This window comes from Perognathus longimembris, chromosome 1, assembly GCF_023159225.1.
Source record: "Perognathus longimembris pacificus isolate PPM17 chromosome 1, ASM2315922v1, whole genome shotgun sequence".
NCBI lineage: Eukaryota > Metazoa > Chordata > Mammalia > Rodentia > Heteromyidae > Perognathus > Perognathus longimembris.
Window position 1 is genome coordinate 107,541,694 of NC_063161.1, and position 22,127 is coordinate 107,563,820.

Sequence of the window (22,127 nt, forward strand, 5' to 3'; positions counted from 1 at the left end):
GAAAAAAAAAAAAAAAAAAAGGACAGACCACCAGTCAAGTAACAGAAGCCACTCCAGGAGCCTGGATACTACCTTCGTCAGAACGTGGAAGATGTAGGGGTACATCAGCCCCTTCTTGTGCCTGTGTTCAGCCACTCTCAACACCTCAGGTGCAACTGGGGGAAGGGGAGGTGTAGTGATGTCCATGTGGTTCCTGGTAGGCATTGACAGAAGGCATGGGATTGGCTGGACAGTGCCCATCTGGCTTCCTTTGCCTTCAGCTAACTGACTTCCCGAAGAGGCAGTGGATGAGCCTTCTGCCTACAAAGCAGAGGGTAGTAGGGGGAAGAGTGAGTTAGCGTCAAGTTTCCACAATCTCAAGTGTTAGGTACTTGCCCACTATTTGCTAGCCACAGAAGGTACAGAGGTAACACCTGTTTGAAGAGACCAGCTGTAGTGTCCATCTAAAGATAAGGAAGGCAACCACAAAACACTGATGCGATTCCTTCTTAGACCAAGAAACACATAGAAACCTCATTGACATCATCTATGCTACACAAGACAGCCTTGTGCTCCCAGCTTCTTTGTGTTTCTCTTTGTGCTTCAGTGCTTGAGTGGGGAACCTGACAAGAAGGTTCATCTTAGGAAGCAACTTCAGCTCCTTACAGCCATTGGGTGCCTCCCTTGGGCCTTCAGCTCTCTACGCTTGCCTTACCATCCTGCTTGGCTCTCTTTGACCACCACTATGTAGTCTGCTAGCTCTGAGAAGGGCTATGTAGTTTTACCACTAGTATGTCACAAGACATATACAGGACTGATTCAAATCTTGCTCTCCATTGCCATATAAAACTAATTATGCACAGGAAAAAATTTTTAAAAATTGCCACGATAAAACACTCTAATTCCTCTCTGTGATTCCAGGCTAATGCCATCAAAATCAACGACTCTGATCCATGAGCACCACCAAAAAAAAGATGGGAGATAGCTATTCTGTAACAATAACCCACCAAAACAGGGTATGGATATACAGAACAGAAGAGCCTCTGAGCCCCAGCTGTTTAAAACTCAGTGCTGGATTAATGCCAGGCTAAGAGAGGAAGAAGTGAGATACTCTGACATACTTTGAAATATGTGACTAACTGCCCAAGAGCAATTATTATTTGTACAACAAACTAACACAGGGCCTGGGGGCTGTCCCTGAGCTCTACCACTTTGGAGCCACAGCTCCATTTCCGGTTTTCTGATGGTTAATTGGAGATAAGAGTCTCATGGACTTTCCTGCCTGGGCTAATTTTGAACAGGGATCCTCAGATCTCTGCCTCCTCAGATTCTCTGCCTAGATTACAGATGTGAGCCACCAGCACTCAGCTCTGTTTTTCTCGATCATAATAAACACTGAAAATGAGAACTGCTTATTGTTTTTTCTTTTTGTACTGTTACTCTAAAAATATGTACAGGTTTCTGTTTTTGAACACAATGTCTTTATTACAATTATATGTAATTAAGTGCTTAATTTTAACCTTCAATTTACGAGTGCCAAAATGGTCTTAGGGACTATAACCCATGGATAACTCATATTCTCTATATAAAATAGGTCAAAGTGCTTGCCTTCCAAAGCAAAAGATCTTTGAAAATAGTTATTCAAACTACTTAATAGTGATAACTTAAAAAATAGCTATTCACATAGTATTTCTGTTGTCTATTTGCAGGACAAGAAAATTGAAGAGTTTTAAAAGAATTACTGACAATTCTCACAACTCTGTATATAATCAGGGACCACAGGTGTTGATATGGCTTTGTAATTCAAATATCTATAAAGATCACTATGGGCAGGTAGAAGTAGGTAGGAAGGAAAAATGGATTTTAGTTTATTTCCATTTTTAACAAACACATTCTAGGCACACTTTCTCAGTTAATCCTCACAAAAGCCCCTAAGAAAGGCATGTAGGAAGGCTCAATCACATTGTTTTAGAGGACAGGGAGGTGCCTGGACATTCCTACTTCACTATGGAAGGCTCTGGTAGCTCTGAACTCCTCCTCCCTTCTCCTTCCCCTTTGGAAATGTGGTATGTGACTTATGGCATGCTTGAGAAGAAGGGTTTGTCTTTAATATTATTACTAATAAACATACTCAAACAAAAGAATAGACAGTACAAGCTCTGTACCTTCACTTGGTCTCCTGGGTCTCCTCGTGCCTGCTGTTCTGTGTGGCTTCCGGTCTTCTCCCAGCCAATCTTGTTCCCAGTGATGTGGCTGAACATGAAATAAATAAGATCAAATGAAAAGAAGGACTTAAAATATTCTGCAAACTCATAATAGTAACAACAATAATGCATTCTGTGTTTTATTAATCATGTTATACGTAAGAATGTATCTCCAGAAATAATTCTATTACAGGAATATTTCTTCTTCAAAGGGGCTGGCTGCTTGATAACCACTTACTAAGGAAAAGACTGTACTGAAGGCCAGCTGCAATGATTCACACTTATAATCCTAGCTACTAGGCAAGCAGAGATCAGGAGCACTGTGGTTTAAGGCCAGCCTAATCAAAAAGTTTCTAAGAAATAAGACAGGGGGGGGGGGGGAAGGCTGGGAATGCAGCTCAGTGGTAGGGTGCTTGCCTAGCATGCATGAAGCCCTGGGTTCTTCAATACCACATAAACAGGAAAGGCCAGAAGTGGCACTATGGCTCAAGTGGTAGAGTGTTAGCCTTGGGCAAAAAGGCTCAGGGACAGCTCCCAGGCCCTGAGTTCAAGACTGTCTCAAGTGATACAGTACCAGCCCAGAAAATGAGAAGGCCTAAGTTCAGACACCAGTAACTCTCTCCCCAAAAGCACTAAGCTAGGAGTACTGAATTAGGAATTATCAAGCAGTTCAAAGATATTCTCAGAAGGACAGAGATGCTGAGAGGAAAATGGTAGGGTTTGCCGCAAATGAGCTTTCAATGGTCATGAGATGACAAAGAATCACATTTCAGCCAGGTACTAGTACTCACTCCTATAATGTGAGCAACTGAGCATGATGACATCAGCAAAATCACCATTTGAAGCCATCCTAGGAAGGTAAGTCTACCAGACTCCATCTCCAAAATAATTAGTAAAAAAAAAAAAAAAAGCTAACTTAGAGATTGTAGCTCAAGAGGGAGAGCGCCAACCTTGTTCAGCTTATTTGCTTAGCAGCACCTGCTAGAGCACCTCTTCTACTTGCTACCATAGCTCCCATCCAGTCTTTTGCTGTGGATCTATCTTGTGACTAGCTATGATTACAGAGGTCAGTCACCAGCACCTAGCCTAAATCTCTGATAATAAAAATCAGGTTTAAAGAGAAGGAACCACTCATTAAATAAATAAATAAATAAATAAATAAATAAATAAATAAATAAATAAATAAATGGAGCTGGACCACGAACTCATTTAACACTGGCTATATACTGGCATAGGAAGCCTGCTGTAGATGAAGCTGGACACTTGCAAGAATGTAGCAAGTATACAACAGAAAAGAACAACTTTGTATCTGACTTCATCAAGCCAGTTATAGCTAGGGAGTCCAGCTCATTGAGTCAGGCTTTGCATGTTATTTAAGGCATCACTTCACAAGGGAAGCTCATCTATTTTCATATATGGCAGCCCATCATATCTATATGCTGTCTACAGGCAGCAATAATTTCCAGCCCCTGAACCATTTCCTCTCCCACATTTCTAGACAGCTGGGTGGTAGTGCAGAGAGGGGATGTCTTGGTGTGCATCCCTCTAATACAGTAGCATGTGACTTCAATGAGCAGAAAAGGAGATCATATGAACTAAAAGCAGGTTCTGTCAACAGGAAAGAACAAAGGAAAATAAAACCAATGTGGAAGAAATAAGTCATTAAATTTGTGTACATGTAAAGTCAGATACAACCTAACCAAAGCTGACTCAACAAGTACGTATAGATTTTTCACTGCTAGCAGCTCCTTAACTCAACAGGGCTGAGCACAGAAACAAGAAGCTAGCTCTAGGTCCATAAATGTCAGGAAGGCATGGGACCAAGGTGCAGTGGCAGCAGAACATGGCTTCATTTGGCAAGTGCTCAGGGCTCTCCAGCAGGCCCACCCTGAGTAGGTGCCACCTTCCTACAAAAGCATGACAAATAGGAGCTATTACAGAGTAGAAAGAGAAAATGCTTTCCCATGCAGCAACAAGACAAGGCTCACACTTCTCTCACAGGCTTTCACAACTACCCACTGTTTTTAGGAGTGTTTGTCCTGTCAGATCTAAGTTGCTACCTTGCCCAGGAGTATAAGATAGTTCCAAAACAGCTACCAAGTGTCTAATTACATCAATTGATATTTAGAGAAGGCACAGACCCTCTCACTAATGGCACAGATTAAAATTAATTTTTCTAAACACATGAAATTAAACATTGTTTCCATGAGAAAATATTAGAACCACCAGGTGTTTAAAAAGATCAAAATATGCTGGGCACCAATGTCTCACAACTATAATCCTGCTTCTCAGGATGCCGAGATCTGAGGATTACAGTTCAAATGAAGCTCTTACCTCAAATTAACCACCAAAAAACTAGAAGTGGAACTGGGGCTCAAGTGGGTAGAGCACTAGCTTTGAGCAAAAGAAGCTCAGAGATTGCACCCTGAGTTCAAGCCCCAAGACTGGTACCAAAAAAAAAAAAAGATCAAAATGTAGTCAAGACTGGGCTAGGACTGTGGCCTAGCGTTAGAGTACTTGAAAGCCCTGGGTTTGATTCCTCAGCACCACATACATAGAAAAAGCCAGAAGTGGTGCTGTGGCTCAAGTGGTAGAGTGCTAGCCTTGAGCAAAAAAGCCAGGGAGAGTGCTCAGGCCCTGAGTTCAAGCCCCAGGACTGGCAAAAAAATATAGTCAAGAGCAAGTAGCTCACATCTACAAACCTAGATACTTGGAAGCTTGAAAAGAAAAGGGCTGAAGCTTGAAAAGGTTCTCAAGACACATTCTCAACCCAGTGTTGTGCATGTGATTCCAGCCATAATGAGAAGCCTGCATTAGGGTGGGTCATGGTCCAGGTATGTGCATAGGCAGGAAGTGAAACTATCCCCAAAAATAACCAATGAGAGATATGGCTACTTGCCCACCAAGTAAAAGGCCCTGAGTTAAACTCCAGTACCACCCCACCCCACCCCAAATCAAGATATGAATGTGAAATAGATACTTGTCTGGTGAAAAAGCAAAGAATTTGAACAAGCCTACAACAGCATATAAGTCAATCATTCCTTCAGCTCCTAGACTGACTGTTCCCTAGATCCCAGAGCAGGGGAACATGAAATTTTCTTGGTGAATCAACTGCAAGGTTCTGAGGTGACTTCAAAACAGAAAATAACACTCCACCGCTGACCCTGCCCCCCCCCCAAAAAACCATACAAGAGACCTTTAAAAAGACATACATGTGTCAAGCACGTATTTCTTAAGATTCCAGGTCAAAAGGAGTCAAACAAAACTATTTAGCTATTTTACATTAAAAATTAAATTCGTTTTAATTTTATAGTGCTTTAAGACTTAATTTTTGAGTCATAGTAATAGCTGCCATTTATTGCATATGCAACTCTGCAGACTTCTCATCATATGGGATAGTACTGGATGGAGTATGGTGCGCAGGCAGTCATACAACCACATCAGTAGGAAGCATCAGCCCACATCTTTGGGCTGAGGCTCTTGATATCAGCTGGGTCATAGAGGCACCCACACAGAGGTCCGCCAGCCCCCGGGATGCTGATAGCAAATTGCCTTCCCAGGCTCATCTTCCAAGGTTTAGATGCAGTCTTTCAAGAGCCCCTGTGTCATTGGCATTAGGGTGGGGAGGGAAGTATAGGCTGCAGAAAACTATGAAAGAAATACTGCTATGTTTATAGATTAAAACCAGCAATACAAACTGACATGTCCTATTGCATTTCTAAGTGGAGAGACATGGGTTAATGTGCAAAAAAAAAAAAAAATCTATACATATAAAGTCACAAAATTCAAAAGTTAGTGTTCTCTCCAAATAGGACTTTTATGCAAAAACATGAAAGCAATATTAAGTCCCTACAGATATGTACTAAGTAGAAATACATATTTATACTCACAAGCACAAATAAGTACACATATAAATTTAAGTGCATTAAGTATAAAAGGAAGAAAAAATGGTGTCCTTAATACTCATAAAAATACATTTTAGTATATACAAAACAAAATAAAGTGTTAAAATATTCACCAATCTTTAAAAAAAAACCAAACAGGCAAGGACTGTTTATTGAGGGGCATAGACCTTCCTGCATATTTGGAGGTTGTGCCTTTACTACTCTTTTGAATATAGTATCTATCTAGAGGCATAATCATGGGGGAGTCTCTAAAATTTTCCAAAGCTTGGATTCTATATACCTTTGTATCAGATGCTAATTAGAAAAGGATGTAAAATGAACAATTAAAAATATCCACATTAGCCAGGCACGCCTGTAATCCTACTCAGGAGGCTGAGATCTCAGCATCGCAGTTCAAAGCCAGCCTGAACAGGAAAGTAAGTGACTCTTTAATAAATTCCATGTTAGCAACTTGTTTTTATTCAAATTCTAGAAACCTAAGGGACTTTATGAAAATAATATATACATCCTAGTGCCAGTTGCTCACGCCTGTAATCCTAACAACTCAGGAAGCTGAGAATTATGGTTTGAAGCCAGCCTAGGCAGGAAAGTTTATAAGATTCATATCTCCAAGTAATCACCAAAAAGCCAGAAGTAGAGCTATGGCTCAAGTAGTAGAGCTCGAGCCTTGAGCTTAGGGACAACCCCACCCCCAGCAACTTCTCAACCCTGAGAGTTTAAGCCCCAGGACTGGCGCGCGCACGCCATACACACACAAAAAGAATATATAACAAAACAACTCTAACAACTGTTCAAGTGTAATTTAATCCTCCAAATTACAAGTCAACAAAACAAAATAACAAAAGTCTGGCAGAAGAAAAACAAGAATGCAAGCTGATTTTTTTCTTTTTGGTGGAATTCTCACACATTGCTGTGGTAGTGAGGAATCAAACCCAGGGCTTCGTGCCTGCTAGGCAAGCACTCTACCACTAAGCCACATTGCCAGCCTATCCAGCTGATTTTTTTTTTTAAACAAGCGTGTTCTGATATTTTGGTGACAAAGGAAACAGGAGAAAATACAGCTTAGAAATAAACACATTTCTTTCTTATTTTACTGTTATGCTGTTATAGACCTAGATAAATGTCTGATCCATTACTACCCAACACATTGGCCTATTTTTCTTCACAGGACACAAACATTCTAGAGCACAGTGTGCCTCTCTACAGAAGTTTCTGATTAAACTCAACTCTGGACTTCCCACAGGCCTGCCTCTGTGGCTCTATCTTTGCAGGAAAATCACCTCCAGCAGCTGTATCTGTGCAGAACAGCTGCCCATACTGTAAAGAAGCTCTTACCTAACTGCAAGATTTACATCTAACTCTCCCAAATGGATAAACAGAAATCCTTCACAAGGCACTAAAATAAATGTAGAGGAAAATGATATAGCAACAGGGCCTCACCAGTGCAGGCTGTTAATCAGTTCTTAGCAGTATTGGCTTCCTTGCCCACCCCAACCACAACCTGGGAACATTCCACATCCTATTTGGCCTTGTGGGGTATCTGTTATTCATCAGGATGTCAGTCCCTGCATTGCAGGTTAAGTTCTGTTTCAGATGGCCCCTGATGACAGCATAAGGATATTCTTATGTCACTGTAGTGCACAACCCATTACCTTCACCTTCCTGTAGGTACAAAGCCCATATCTATGAAAGGTGCATAGGAGAAATGCCTGCTAGGAGAACCCACACCCTCCTGTCTCACACTCTTCATCCAATGCCCGCTCTACAGTTTAAAATGTTTGACAATGTTATGGGCTTTTAGACAGGTATCATGTACATTCACCAATCCTGGGGCTTGAACTCAAGAAGGCCTTGTGCTTGGCTCATTTGCTAACAGCTGGCACTCTAACACCTAAGCCACTACTCAACTTCCAACTTTTTGCTGGTTAATTAAAGATTCTCTTGGATATGCTTGCTTTATTCTCAGATCTCAGCCTCCAAAGTAGCTAGCTACAGACATGAGCCATCAGCACCCAGCTGAATGCTACTTTTTTATGTTTTAAGTTGCATTCCTTTGATCTTCTCTGTGTGAGGGCGCTCAAGCCTGTCCTGGCCAAATGAGTGCATCACTTCTTTTCCTGCAAGACCGTTCTCAAAGCACAGAATAGATCTGGGGGTCCTAATTTAGTTAACACCAAAGGTAAAGTCCTGACTTGTTATCCATTTGAGTTGTGTTGTTACAGACAGGTCTCATTACCTTGTTCGTGCTGGCCTCAAATGTCTGGGTCCAAGCAATCCTGCTGTCTCAGCCTCTTGAGTACCAGGGATTACAGGCAAATGCCACCAGGCTCAGCTTCTTAAACTACTAAAGCAATTCTCTATTCTGTGTGCACAGAGTAAATAGAGCTGTACATAATACATGTCATACACAATTCATTCAACAGGCCAGGATTCTCACTGGAAACCATTAACATCACCTCTTCTTAGTCCCTGCTACACACCTAAGCATAAATTGTAGCACAGCACTTGCTATAAGGAAGTTTGTCCCTACGTCTTCAGGTACAAATATGCTTACCTCCTCTGCCTTACTTCCTCACATCTCTGCTATAATTAATTACTGAATACAATAATTGCAGAAGCAGACTGAATTGCACAACCCAGTCCAGTCTTTTGCTTTAAGACTGCCTGTGTAGCTAGCCTTCTGCAGGCACTTCACAATACTAGGACCAGGCACTAGACATTGAGCAGTTCACTCCACTGCAGAAACAAAACACACCTCCAGAAAACAGTAAAACTGCAATAATCAGAGCTTTGAGAGTTCCAGAAGGTCTAGAAAAAAGGCACCCAGAACTTTAGAGTATGTGAGAACAGAATACAGAGGGAAGGGGAACCACTCAACAATTTTTCTTGCTTCATGTACACCTCTCATGCAGCTTTCTTGAATGTTCATCCTGAGGAGCAGGGCAGGCTCAAGATCCAGAGTCACCAAGCACCCTTCCCAAGCAGGGGACCATACTTGGTTTCCCCATTTGTCACTAGCATAGCTCTCAGAGTATATAGCTTATTCCAGTCTTTTTGCCTCTCTGCCTTCTATCAATGTTAAGTTTAGAATAAATATTTCTCTTTACCCCCACGTCCCCCCGCCCCTCCCCCCCCCCGGTCCTGGGGCTTGAACTCAGAGCCTGGGCACAGTCCCTGGTGCCTCTTTGTGCTCAAGGCTAGCACTTGACCACTTGATTCACAGTGCCACTTCTGGCCTTGTCTGAGTGTTTTATTGGAGAGAAGAGTCTCACAGACTTTCCTGCTTATACTGGCTTTCAACCATGATCCTCAGATCTCAGCCTCCTGAGTAGCTAGGATTACAGGTGTAAGCCACTGGTGCCAGGCTTAGAATAAATATTTCTTCTGCAGAATAATCTGCACTGTACATACAGATACTGTAATCTTGTTGAAAAGGGTGGATCTTGTGAATCTTTTACAGAAAATGCAGTGCCTCAGAATTTACACTGGAAGTCCAAGAAGGGACTTTCCAACAATCTGTTTATTGTTCTTAAGACTTTGTGTGCTTGAGATTCGCCATGTAATTTCTGCAACCCAACTCAGAGATTATAGTTAAAAGGTCTTAAAACTATCACCTCATAGTTAAATTACTTTGAGGGAACTGAGGTTTGAACTCAGGGCATACCATTTTCTAGACAGGCATTGGAGCCTTTGAACCATACTTCAGCCCATTATGTTTTGGGCTACTTGAATGAAGATTCTCCTATTAAGTTTCCTGTCATAGTTTAGATGACAGGCACATACTACTTAACCTAACAATTTATTTTTGTTGACATGGGTTCTTGTGAACTCCTTTACCATGATTTTCCAGACACAGGCTACCATGCTCAGCTATAAGCTGAGAGTCTCACCAACTTTTTGCCCAAGCTGATCTAAAACAGTGATCCTCCTGATCTCCCCCTCCCAACTAAGCCATCAGAACTGGCCTAGTTAATTTAAAATATACAAATACTAACTTACATTTATTACCTTTATTTTATGGTTTTAGGATTGCATATATAACAAGTTAACACTTATTCTTCTGCTACAGACAGCCCTAAGTCCCTGGGTAGCAGCAAACTTTGAAGCAAACACAGTGCTAGGTCAGCAGACATCTGCTCCCCATTTTGAAGGTGAACACTCCAAGGGCAGAGAGGATTTCAAGGGGACAAACCAGCAGGAACCTATGTTAAGGCTGGAAACGGTCTCTCAAATTTCTTATGCCAGAGATCAGAAACAGACATAATGTCTACCAGCCATGCTACAAATAATACAGTATTAACCAACCTTGCTTATCACTCCTAAAATGGAATTCAAAGTAAGAGGAAAAAAGGAAACATAATTCCCCTTTTGGGGGAACAGGATAGTTTATAGAAGGGAGAAGTGTATATTTAAGATTTCCTTGACATGAAGAAATGTTCAGTATCTCTCTGGCCATAAAAGAAATGCAAATCAAAACAACATTGAGATTCTACCTTACCACCCTTAGAAAGGCCATTATCAAGGAAATTAACAACAAATACTGGTGGGAATGTGGCCAAAAGGGAACTCTACTACACTGTTGGTGGGAATGTAAACTTGTTCAACCACTCCAGAAAGCAGTATGGAGGTTCCTTAAAAGACTAAACATAGAGCTTCTCTATGACCCAGCAATTCTACTCCTAAGCATTTATCCAACAGAACACAAATAAGGCCACACTAAAGCTATCAGCACTATGTTCATTGCAGCATAGTTTACTATAGCCAAGATATGGAATCATATCTTTTTAAAAAATGTATTTCTTATTATTGTGAAATGTACAGAGGAAGTTACAGTTACCCAAGTCGGAAAAAGAGTACATTTCTTTTGAACAACATTACCCCTTCCCTCACTCCGTTTTTCCCTCTCTTCTGAGGTGCCCCCTCAGAAGAAAATGTGGCATAAATATACAATGGAATTCTACTCATCCATTAGAATGATATTGTACCATTCATAAGGAAATGGAAAGACTTTCATACAGAGTGAGACCTAAGGAGGATATTCTTAGGACAGGATCACATAGGCACAATAAGCTATGTGGCATCTGACTATATAAAATAATATTTATTGGAATAAACTCCAGGAAATGAAAACAAGAGGCTCTTTTCTCTTTGTTGCTGTTTTTGTTTTCATTTCCTTTTGTCTTGTTAGTTCATTTATCTGTGTATGGGGCATACAGAAATGATGGGACAAAAGTGAAAAATGTAGCAGTGATACTCACTAGATACTATGTTGGGTGGAGATGGGAGAGAAAAACTGGGAGAGTGAGGGAGAAGTAATATTGTTCAAAAGAAATGTACTCTTTATCTGACTCAGGTAACTGGAATTCCATCTATACATCTTTACACTAACAATAAATATATTAAAAAAAAACATTTCCGGAAATAACTTTTCTCTCCTTCCTGAATTAAAAAAAAATATTTCCTTGGTTGGATTTTAACTAACTGGTGTGTACACACAGACATGTTAAATTGAAACCCCTTTACATAACATTTGAAAATAATAATAAAAAAAATTTTAGGATGTTAACCAACTGTATATTTGTCAATTTCACAATTCAAGAATTCTAGCCTAGGACCAAGCAATTTTCCATGCTTCTTGCTAGACAAACAGTACTATTTCAAGAATGGTTATATGAGCTGTTGAATTTGGAAAGGAAAAGGAAATCCAGAAGCTACAGGAATTGGTATCTGTGGAGATCAGCAGCAGCACCACCCCCCTGATAAAGCTCAAGTTCTAGTTTCTGTCAGACCCCTCCCTAGAAAGTTTACTGTAGCCCAGGCCATGAGACCAGGACAGTGCAGACTTGACTTCATGGAGACCTCACAGATCAGGTCTCCTCTTCCTTGCTTCACCCTATGCAGTCCTAGCCTATGGATAGGGTGCAGCACCTACCTGCAGCAGTTGCCTCTGAGCCAAACACCTGAGCAGCTGTGGCCAGAAGGGAGCCCCCCAGATCACAGGCACCAGGGAGCACTCTGTGACTGCGAACACTCACTTGGTCGCCCCTCCACTGCCCTCGTCGTTGTCTGACGATGATGATGTGGAAGAGCCAGGGAAGTAAGTAGAATCCACGTGATTGGGGCTGCCACTTTGGGCTGGGTTGATAGGTGAGGACCGCTCATACAGTGGCGTGTGCTTCCCCTCATGAGGAATGTTGCTATAGCTGTTCTGCTCCGTCAGATTCTTCCCACCCGTATCCAAAGTAAGGGCTGGCTCAGTGAGGCTGTATGGATACGGACTCTGGCCTGGGGCGCCCCCTGGGCTGGGTACCTGTGGGGCCTGAAGCACACAGCACAAGTTAGCACAGGAGATTTGTGGCACCTAAGGCAGGCCTGCCTGGACTGCCTGTGTCCATTCAGGTAACTTTTAATCAACAAACTCTGGTATCTATCCTATATAAACCCAAGAATTGAATAAACCTAGTAATCTTTATAAGTCCCACCTGCCTCAGGGGACACCTTACCAAGGGCTTTGCGTGCAGAGGATTATGTGGAATGTTGAGCATCTGAGGGGGAACATATGGTGGCACCATCCCAGGCATTCCAAATGGATTTGGTCTGGCTGTTTCACCAACATGGGAAGAGAAGAAAACAACTGTTAAGAGAATGTCATTTCCCCAGGACATCCTAGAGCTATATACCACAGCCCATATGTTTCACCCTACTTGGATTCTACCACTTGTCTCATTTCTCAGAAATCTTCAAAAACTGTAGTTGAATAAGAAGTTCCTGGCCTGAAATTTCAGCAGAACCAGACGCTTCCTCAGCTTTCTGTGAAAAGGGAACAAAATCAAGTGCAGGATTCCCTGAACTTGGTATTCCCCCTTTAAGCAGCAAAAGTGCTTCTCTTAAGGTAAGAGAGCCGTCTAGACAACCACCACCTCTTACCTCCTACTGACAATTAAATACACATGCAAATACATCCCAAACCTTGCTTCTCACTCTCTCAAAGCAAACTTCCACTATCAAGCTGACAAGTTGCTTCTTGGGCAATACAAGTAAGGGCAAAACCAGGCCTTCAAATGCAGAACTCAACATGCTCTGAGGACTCACTGCCTTCTGAGAGTAAAGACACAGCCCATTGAGGTTGGGAGAGAAGCACAGGCTCATTTCCTTTTACCCAATGAGAAGCTACCACATGCTATCATCCATCTGAAATTCCCATCTCCAGCAACCTATAGCTCTCAAACTCTGAAGTGCCAACAGTCTGTAATTCTGGTTCCCATAAGAAAGAAATCTTTCACTTTTCACCTTTGAACCAAACAAAGAAAACTGCTGGCTTGTTTGTGTATGGGCACACTCACAGACACATCACACAAGTTCCATTAGATCCAAACCTCTGGGTGTGAGGTAAAAGATGCTGCAGTTGTTAAAGGTCCAAATAGGGATTCTAACTCCCAGATTTGAACAAAAGAATATTATAAAATTCAAATAAGCCCTAATATCACCATTTATTGCACTGTAAAAACTGAGCACTAGTGGCTCTCACCTGTAATCCTAGCTACTCAGGAGGCAGAGATCTGAGAGGATGGAAGGTCAAAATCAGCCTGGACAGACAAATCCATGAGATTCGTATCTAATTAACCAGCAAAAAGCCAGAAGTAGAGGTATGGCTCAAGTGGTAGAGTATTAGCCTTGAGTGAAAAAGTTAAGTGAGAGCATGAGGCACTGAATCCAAGCCCCAGTACCAGCACAAGAAATGTCTAGCTTTTTTTTACTGGCACCATAAAAAAGTCTAACATAAATTCTTGTAGCTGACCTTCCATAGCTAACTCTAAATAATAAAAATGGAAGCCTGGGATTAATAGGTTACATAACCACAACTATCAGGGAAAGGTGATCATTTCTATGTTATTCTGCTTTTGTCTATAACATGCTAAAAAACTCCCTGAAAAGCAGAAACCTTCCTTTAAACAAACTAGTATTATAGCATCAAAACAAAGATTTCTACAGAAATCTAAATCATTGTTTGCAATCAATGACTCTAAACTCGGTGATTCCAGAAAGCAAGCCACTATTCTAACTTAATCTAGCACTAGAAAATATAGACTCATTTGCCTTCATTTTCCTAAAGCCTGAGAAAATGCCTAACCACCCAGCCTTCCTCTAAATCAGTTCTTGTTCTCTATACCACGTGCTACTGAGCAGAAGGAGGGTCTCCCTTTCCACAACAAGGATGTCTTTCTCAGAAGGGCCATCAGCACTAAGTGGAGACAGCAGTACCCATGTCCAAGTCCCTTCCTCTCACTAACACATGCTACAGGTAACTTCTGTTAGAGAGACAAGCAAAGCTAGGAGACAAAGAATGGAGGAAGAATGCTCAATTGCTACACGAGGGAACATTTAAAAGTATTTCTTTGATTTTATGGACTTTTTTTTGTACAGTAAACCAGCAGGCACAACAGACTCTGAGGTGCCCACTGACTTCCCTTAGACCACAAAGTTCTGCTCTGTGATCCACATCCATGGACACATGAGGTCTACATAGAGCTGCCCAGTGTTTGTACATTGAACTTGGCCAGTCCTGGGCGGTGAACTCAGGGCCTGAGCACTGTTCCTGGCTTTCTTTTTTGCTCAAGGCTAGCACTCTGCCACTTGAGCCACAGCGCCACTTCTGGCCATTTTCTGTATATGTGGTGCTGAGGAATCGAACTCAGGGCCTCATGTATATGAGGCAAGCACTCTTGTCACTAGGCCATATTCCCAGCCCGAACTATGAAACTTTTTAAAGATATAGTGTTTAAAAAAAAATCCCAACTTCCAAAGGCAGTCAGACACACCTCACACGTCCCACTCCTAGCTCAACCTAACAAAGACTCTTCTGTTAACCTGACATACCATTTCAAGAGATGTTACATTAACAAAATGCAAAATAGGAGCAAAGTAGGGTTTTTTTTTTCCTGTAAAATCTCAAAATGCAGACAAGTGCTACTGTAAACTTTTCTAAAGTTGCTTTAAAAACAGCGTTAGCCAGGCACTGGTAATCCTGAAGCCAGGGCCTTGTGATTGTTACCACTTAAGCCAAATCCTCAGCATATTTTGCTATCTACATTTCCGCAATAGTGTCTTGCTTTCTGCTAGGCCTACCTAAACCATCATCCTTCTATTTACACTTTCCATGTACAATGACACACATGCTGCCACTGTGACAATTTTTTTGAGATAGGGTCTTGCAAACTTTTTCCTATCTTGGCCTGAAACTGCCATCCTTGCAATATAAGCCCAAACAGCTAGGTATACACTCATGAGCCACTGTACAAGCTTGAACTTCCTAAGAATCAGAGAAGTCAACAATTGAGCAGGGCTGTTTCACTAGCTGCTTATACAACACCAACAAGAGTTGGTCTGGCTCTTAATACTGTATTCCTCCTACCTGGTCTCTACTCAGTGATGACTAGCCCCGATTTCAGAAAATCCTTGGTGCTGCCCGAGCCTCTTTGTGCTTGAGGCTAGCACTCTACCACTTGAGTCACACTGCCACTTCTTGCTTTTTCTGAGTAATTTATTGGAGATAAAGAGTCAGACTTTTCTGCTAAGGCTGGCTTCGAACCATGTTCCACAGATCTCAGCCTTCTGAGTAGCTAGGATTACAGGTGTGAACCCCCAGTGCCTGGCTTCAAGGAAATCTTTATAACACACATGTATTCATCATTATAATAGCATAAAGAGTAATTTTGTTGCCCCAAAGTGCTTTAGGTACCTTTATGTACCACTATTCCCTCCTACCCTTGAAATAATTCTGCCTTTTTTTCTATAGAAAAATGGAAACATACTCCACACAGTATGGAACCTCAAGTGAGTGGCTTCTTCGCCAGTGTCTTTTTATGGCCAGATAGCCCATTTCTTTGGTGTCAAATAACACTCCATTGTCTGGTATGTCAATTTATCCATTCATCCATCATGGCTGCTTCCAGGTGCAGGCAGTTAGGAATAAAGCTGGCATGAACACCCAAGTGCAGGTTTTTATTTGGCTCAGTTTTCAACTCCTATGGGTAAATAGCCACAGAAACCACTGCTCGATCTCACAGTAAGAGTATGTTACCTTTTGTAAGTAACTGTCAAATTGTCTTGTAAAGTGTACCATTTTGCATTCTCCCCAACCAGCAACAGAGAGCTCCTGAGTTCCACTTCTTCACCACCATTTTAGGGGTTTATATTTTAACCATTTGAACACATGAATAGTGGGAGTTTGTTTACTTTTCACAAGGAAGGCGAGTTACACACAATGGCTGTTTTCTTCAGCATTGGTGGGCCTCTGCTTTACTTGGCAGCTTTTCAAATGTCCACTAGCACTAGCTTGTGCCCATGTGTTGGCCTCTGCACCTGTATTATCTGTTACTTTAAATTTCTGTCAAAGCTTTTCAAGTTACTGGTTTAAACAGGAAACCACACATCTTGAGAACTCAACTGTGACATTTTTTTTTTTTTTTTTGGCCAGTCCTGGGCCTTGGACTCAGGGCCTGAGCACTGTCCCTGGCTTCTTCCCGCTCAAGGCTAGCACTCCGCCACTTGAGCCACAGCGCCACTTCTGGCCGTTTTCTGTATATGTGGTGCTGGGGAATCGAACCTAGGGCCTCGTGTATCCGAGGCAGGCACTCTTGCCACTAGGCTATATCCCCAGCCCATGTGACATTTTTTTACTGCAGCTTACGTTCAATGGTGATTCCCTAGTGAGCAATTGTAGCTGTGTGCTGTGACAGAAAGGACAAATCACTACTAGCCCCAGAGCCGTATGTCCTGGCACAATGGTTCTAAAAGTGAATGCATAAAAAGGAAGTATCCGTTGTATCTGTACTTTTTTTTTTAAGTTCAAGAATAGATATTTCCTGAGACCCATGGCACAGAGACAATATGAACTAGAACATATTCTTTTATTCATCCTTCAAAAATACCACATATCTGCAGCTCAGTGGTAGAGCACTTGCCTAGCATGCAGAAGGACCTGGCTCTGATCCCCTGCACCACAAAACAGAAAAGTACCACACTTATCCAGTCTGTGCCTTTCATCACTGCTGGGACAATGAGGACATATGTGCATGTGTGTATACATGTCTGTGTTTCTTTCTATAAATTCAGTAACTGTCTGGAGATCTGAGAGGTTTGTTTTATTGTTCCAACATTGCAAAAGACCCATAGGGTTCAGGGGGTGGGGGGTGGGAGGGAAAGAAGTGAGGATAAGCAATAGTTCTCAGACATGCATTCCTGCCACTGCTAACTAGCATGGCATGATGCAGCCAGGAGGTCCTCACCAGAGCTGGGCAGACCAGTACCAGACCCCAGACCTTTCAAAACTGTACACTAAATAAATTTCTTTTCTTCATAAGTAGCTGGGCTTCAGGTATTTCATGAGTAGTCACAAAAAACTGATAGTATAGGTTCCTGAGGCCCAAGCCCCTAGTACAGCAGTTTGAAGGAGTATCTAAAATCCTAGAGGCTTAGAATGAGCTTCACCCATTCATCCCCATAACCACCCTTTCAGCATAAAATGTCTTCCAAACCCTACATGTATCTTAATTTCCTGATTAATACAGACAAGTTGTAAAACTGGGAGGTGTTTTATTTTCCTTAGAATAACTTAATGGACAACAGGTAGTTCTAGAAGAGCTCACCAAGGAACATTCACCATCTACCTGTGACTTAAAAAACATTCCTATGGATGCATATCTGTGGCCTAACTATAGGATGCTAAGAAAGCACCTCCTCATGTTGGCACTGTTTTCCCTTATCCTCATTCTTTCACTGGGCAGGGCTGGTAGAGGGCAAAGTAAAACTCAACAACTGCTATCTCCATATTGCTTGTGTTTCTCAACAGTGATCAGAAAAAATAAAAAAAGCAATTTTCTGAGAATCCATTTTTGTGGATTATAAAATTGTGAGCATATAACTTAGAAGAAACCTGCCTTCTTGATCTCCCCTCACCTCTCTCATCATATCTCCCATCCAACACAGAACCACTTCAAAGTGGTTACACTGCCCCAGTTCCCTGCCCTATTGCCCTGCTGCAGTCCTGTCTGCTTTATTAGCCTGCCAAAGAAGCACCTGGAAATGTTCTGCAGGAGGATCTCCAGGGAGTTACCTATATCAGCCTGTCTGGAAATGATCCCTCCACACCCCCCAAATTCTTTTATAATTATACCCCTAAATGAAGTTTAAGTGAATGAATGCTATCTACAAAATATCTAAAACGTCATTTAATAGTTAAGGACATGAAAGCACTTGGTAGGGCATATTTTAAAGCTGTTCAAATTTAAAATTTAACTTAAAACTCACTTTGCTTATTCAAAGTATCTTCAAAATGGTTATTAGCCTAAATCAATGCCAAATATTAGGTGTACATTTGTTCCTTAGTCTTTCTAGAGGACTGGTTCCAGGAACTCCAGTGGATACTAAAATCTACAAATGCTCGAGTCCTTTATATAAAATGGCTTATCTGCATACAAACTATACTGTATCCTCTTTGGATACAGTAAATCATTCCTAGATTACTTACAATCTTTAATATTATGTAAAAGATACGTAAACGTTTTATACTGTATTGCTTAAAGAATAAATATGGAGGAAGGATGTACAGGCTTAGTATAGACAGGTGGTTTTTTTCCAAGTATTTTCAACTCGAGATTGGTCAAATACAGCTGATGTGAAATCCACAGATACAGAACGTGGACTATACCATTTTTCTTCACATTTACTCTTCTATTTTTTCCTCTTGTATCCTGTAATGACTGCTTAAACCACAACTGCCCCAAGGAGTGCCCCATATGCAACAGTGTAGATGTACTTGGGACTCAATTTCTATCCCCACTATCTGGGAAGTACTCCAAATTCTGCTAGGGGGTGTGTAGAGGGGAAATTTCTTTAGGCAGCCAAAAATTAAGGAGACCATGAGAAGCTCTAGAAAACTTTTGAAGTCCCAGAGCTGATATAGGCCTAGCTGTCTTGAGGGCTTGGTCCTCAGTTCTGTGGTATAGAAGTTAATTGAACTTTAAATGATGAGGTTTTGGCTAGAGGCATAATTCAAGTAACTAAATGCCTGTTTAGTAAGAAGTGAAGTCCAAAGTACCAGGGAAAAGAAAAAACAAGAAAAGCGCAGGTGGAGCTTACCTGGAAGACAGTAGGTTATTGAGAGTGCTTCCTTCAAAAAAGGATTATAGAACCCCAGTCACTGTCTTGCTGCTTTGAATATGATCTCTCACTCTAGTACACTCCTGCATCTGTAGTCCCATCTATCATGAGGTCCTCACACCACAACAGAACTGGCGCAAGCTACTGGCCCTTGAAATTTCTACAACTGTGGACTAAAGAGAGATCTCTTTTCTTTTTGGAGTTACCCAGCTTCGAGCATTTTGTTACAGTAGCAAACAAACAAACAAGACCCTAATAAGAGGAGGCACAGCATGTTGACAGAGACACCTATTATTTCATTTCTGCCTGCAACTTTCAGGCTTTCTGACTTTTCATTTCAACATTTCATCATTCATTCAGTCATTTGGCGCCCTCTTAAGCCATTCTACCTATAACAACCATAACATCTGCCACTGAAATTTACTACTGTACTTCACAAAAGCACTTTTGTACAATTTATCTCTTGAATGTTCATACATTCTATTACAGTGATATCACTCTATTAGAACAGGAAACCCAAGGACAGAGAGTGGTAGGGTCAGATGGGACATGTGAAGTACCTAGAGTTGACTTCATCCTTTACATTATCTCAATAATCAATTATTAAACATCTCCTGGAGCTGGGAATATGGCCTAGTGGCAAGAGTGCTTGCCTCATATACATGAAGCCCTGGATTCAGTTCCTCAGCACCACATATACAGAAAATGGCCAGAAGTGATACTGTGACTCAAGTGGCAGAGTGCTAAGCCTTGAGCAAAAAGAAGCCAGGGACAGTGTTCAGGCCCTGAGTTCAAGGCCCAGGACTGGCAAAAACAAACAAAATAAACATCTCCTGTGTGCAAGGTATGCTGCACAATGGCGTTAACTGACATAATAGTATATTTAAGTTTCTCTCTTTCCATACCCTGCTCCTTCTCTAAGAGCAATCCCAAACATATCTTTTCATTTTACTTCCCTGGTGTACGAATTGTTAGTGGATTTCATTCAGTCAAATACGTATTCACTGGGCATACTAAATAGGTCCTAGTTGTCCCAGTCCTTATACTTTCCTGGAGGGAAGGGGTGAAGAAGGGAGGCATAAGTGCATAGGGAAATATGGAGGGGTTACAGAAACTGTCAGAGAACCCCTACTACTGGCCGTTTACATATCAGGTGGCCCAAACATAAAGGGGATCAGGAAAAGGAGTGCTCCAGGCATAAGAGCCATTGCAAAGGCCACAAGCAGAAACTAGCTTGGCTCATGAAAGGCAAGAAAGAAGGCTGGGCCTTGGGTATGAGTGGTATGCTGTAGGCAGAAGCGGCTGAATCAAGGCGCAAGTGAGGTAAGGAGCAGGGAACTCATTCCAAGTATAATGGGAAGCCCCTGGAGGGTTTCAGTGTGGTCTGATACACTTTTTTTTTTTTTTTTTTTTTTTTTTGCCAGTACTGGGGCTTGGACTCAGAGCCTAAGCACTGTCCCTAGCTTCTTTTTTGCTCAAGGCTAGCACTCTACCTCTTGAGCCATGGTGCCACTTCCAGCCTTGTCTGGTTATGTGATGCTGAGGAATAGAACCCAGGACTTCCTGCATGCTAGGCAAGCAATCTACCACTAAGCCACATTCCCAGCCGAAGATACACATTTTTAAACAGCACTCTGGTAGCTGTGAGGTAAATGAGTTGTAGAGTCTATAAGTGAGTAAAGCATAATGTACCAATAGAAGCCTGTGGCTGTCCACACTGTCAACAGGAAAGCAGCAGTCCAGGCTTCCTTTTCTACCTCCTTCATCCATAACATCTCACACATAGTAAGGCCATAGTGACTTGCCCACCCTCCACTTGTAAACACAGTCATCCTGAGCCAGCCTGTCTCCAATCTGTGTCTCCAGTGCCTTGCACACAGGTGGCACACTTGAACCCATGAAAGAGTCCTATCAATCATAGTAAAGGCCAGCTCTTAGGGACACTTTTCAGCTCCTCCCTCCCCAATAGTTGACATGAAGCAAGCATCACAATTTCAACAGAGTTGTGTTACTTTTTCTCAGGCTTCCATTGCTCTGCATCTTTACAAGGTAGATTTAATTTAGGAAAAAGGAGAGTATTCATGGATCAGTGCTGTACAACTTCTCATTAGACATAATATACAAGCAGGCTTCAGGCTAGCTTATAAAATCTTCAATCCCAAATTTCAAATCTCTGTATTACATCTCATCTTTTCACAAAAGCAAAAGAAGAGGAAGTTAATATATTTAACAAATCATTTACAGTTCCAGAGGCCCTCCTGTGTCTTTAGGGGGACAAGAGACACTTAACACTTCCACATTGCTGTGACCTGCCAGTCTGTGTTTCCATGGCCCCAACCTTTTTCTTAGTCTGTGAATTTGCTCACAATAGTTGTGAATTAGTCCTTAATACTCTCAAGTATTACTAGAAAACTGGACTATATTTATGTGTGTAAATAAAAACAAAACCACACTTGCAATGAATAAATGTGTAAGACCTGGTAGCTAAAAAAATTAAACTGCTGGATTATCAAATGGTTAACACTGATCACAGAGAGGCCTTATTTACTTACCTAAGTAATGTGGTGGATGAAATGACATAGGCTTACTAGTCGCTGAGTAATATCCAATTGCTCTCTTAAATCGAATAACTTTGTCATCTGTTCTAGACTGAAGCAGATGTAGGAAAACCTTAGTTATGCCACTGGTCATATATACATATGAATATATTTTACAATTCAGCACATGTATAATACTCTTACAGACTTTCAAGATAGATAAGAATATAGAATGACATTAAAACTTTCAAAGGATTACTACTGAATCAAAATGAAATTAACTCTTTTAAAGAAAATGTAGTTAGAAAGCAGAACTCTGAGCTGACAGCAGGGCTGAGCAC

The 22,127-nt window shown here is 41.5% G+C and overlaps 1 protein-coding gene across 3 annotated transcripts in view; it reads right to left on the reverse strand.

Moving 5' to 3' along the window:
* Fam120a (family with sequence similarity 120A) overlaps nt 1-22,127 on the reverse strand; it is a 96,267-nt gene that overhangs the window by 38,870 nt on the left and 35,270 nt on the right. For all 3 annotated transcript variants that reach the window (XM_048341751.1, XM_048341832.1, XM_048341916.1), the window contains exons 5-9: nt 21,802-21,898; nt 12,592-12,689; nt 12,124-12,407; nt 2,145-2,232; nt 73-300 (exon numbers count right to left, since the gene is read on the reverse strand). In XM_048341751.1, coding sequence (XP_048197708.1) covers nt 73-300; nt 2,145-2,232; nt 12,124-12,407; nt 12,592-12,689; nt 21,802-21,898 — 795 coding nt within the window. The remainder of the gene's footprint in view (nt 1-72; nt 301-2,144; nt 2,233-12,123; nt 12,408-12,591; nt 12,690-21,801; nt 21,899-22,127) is intronic.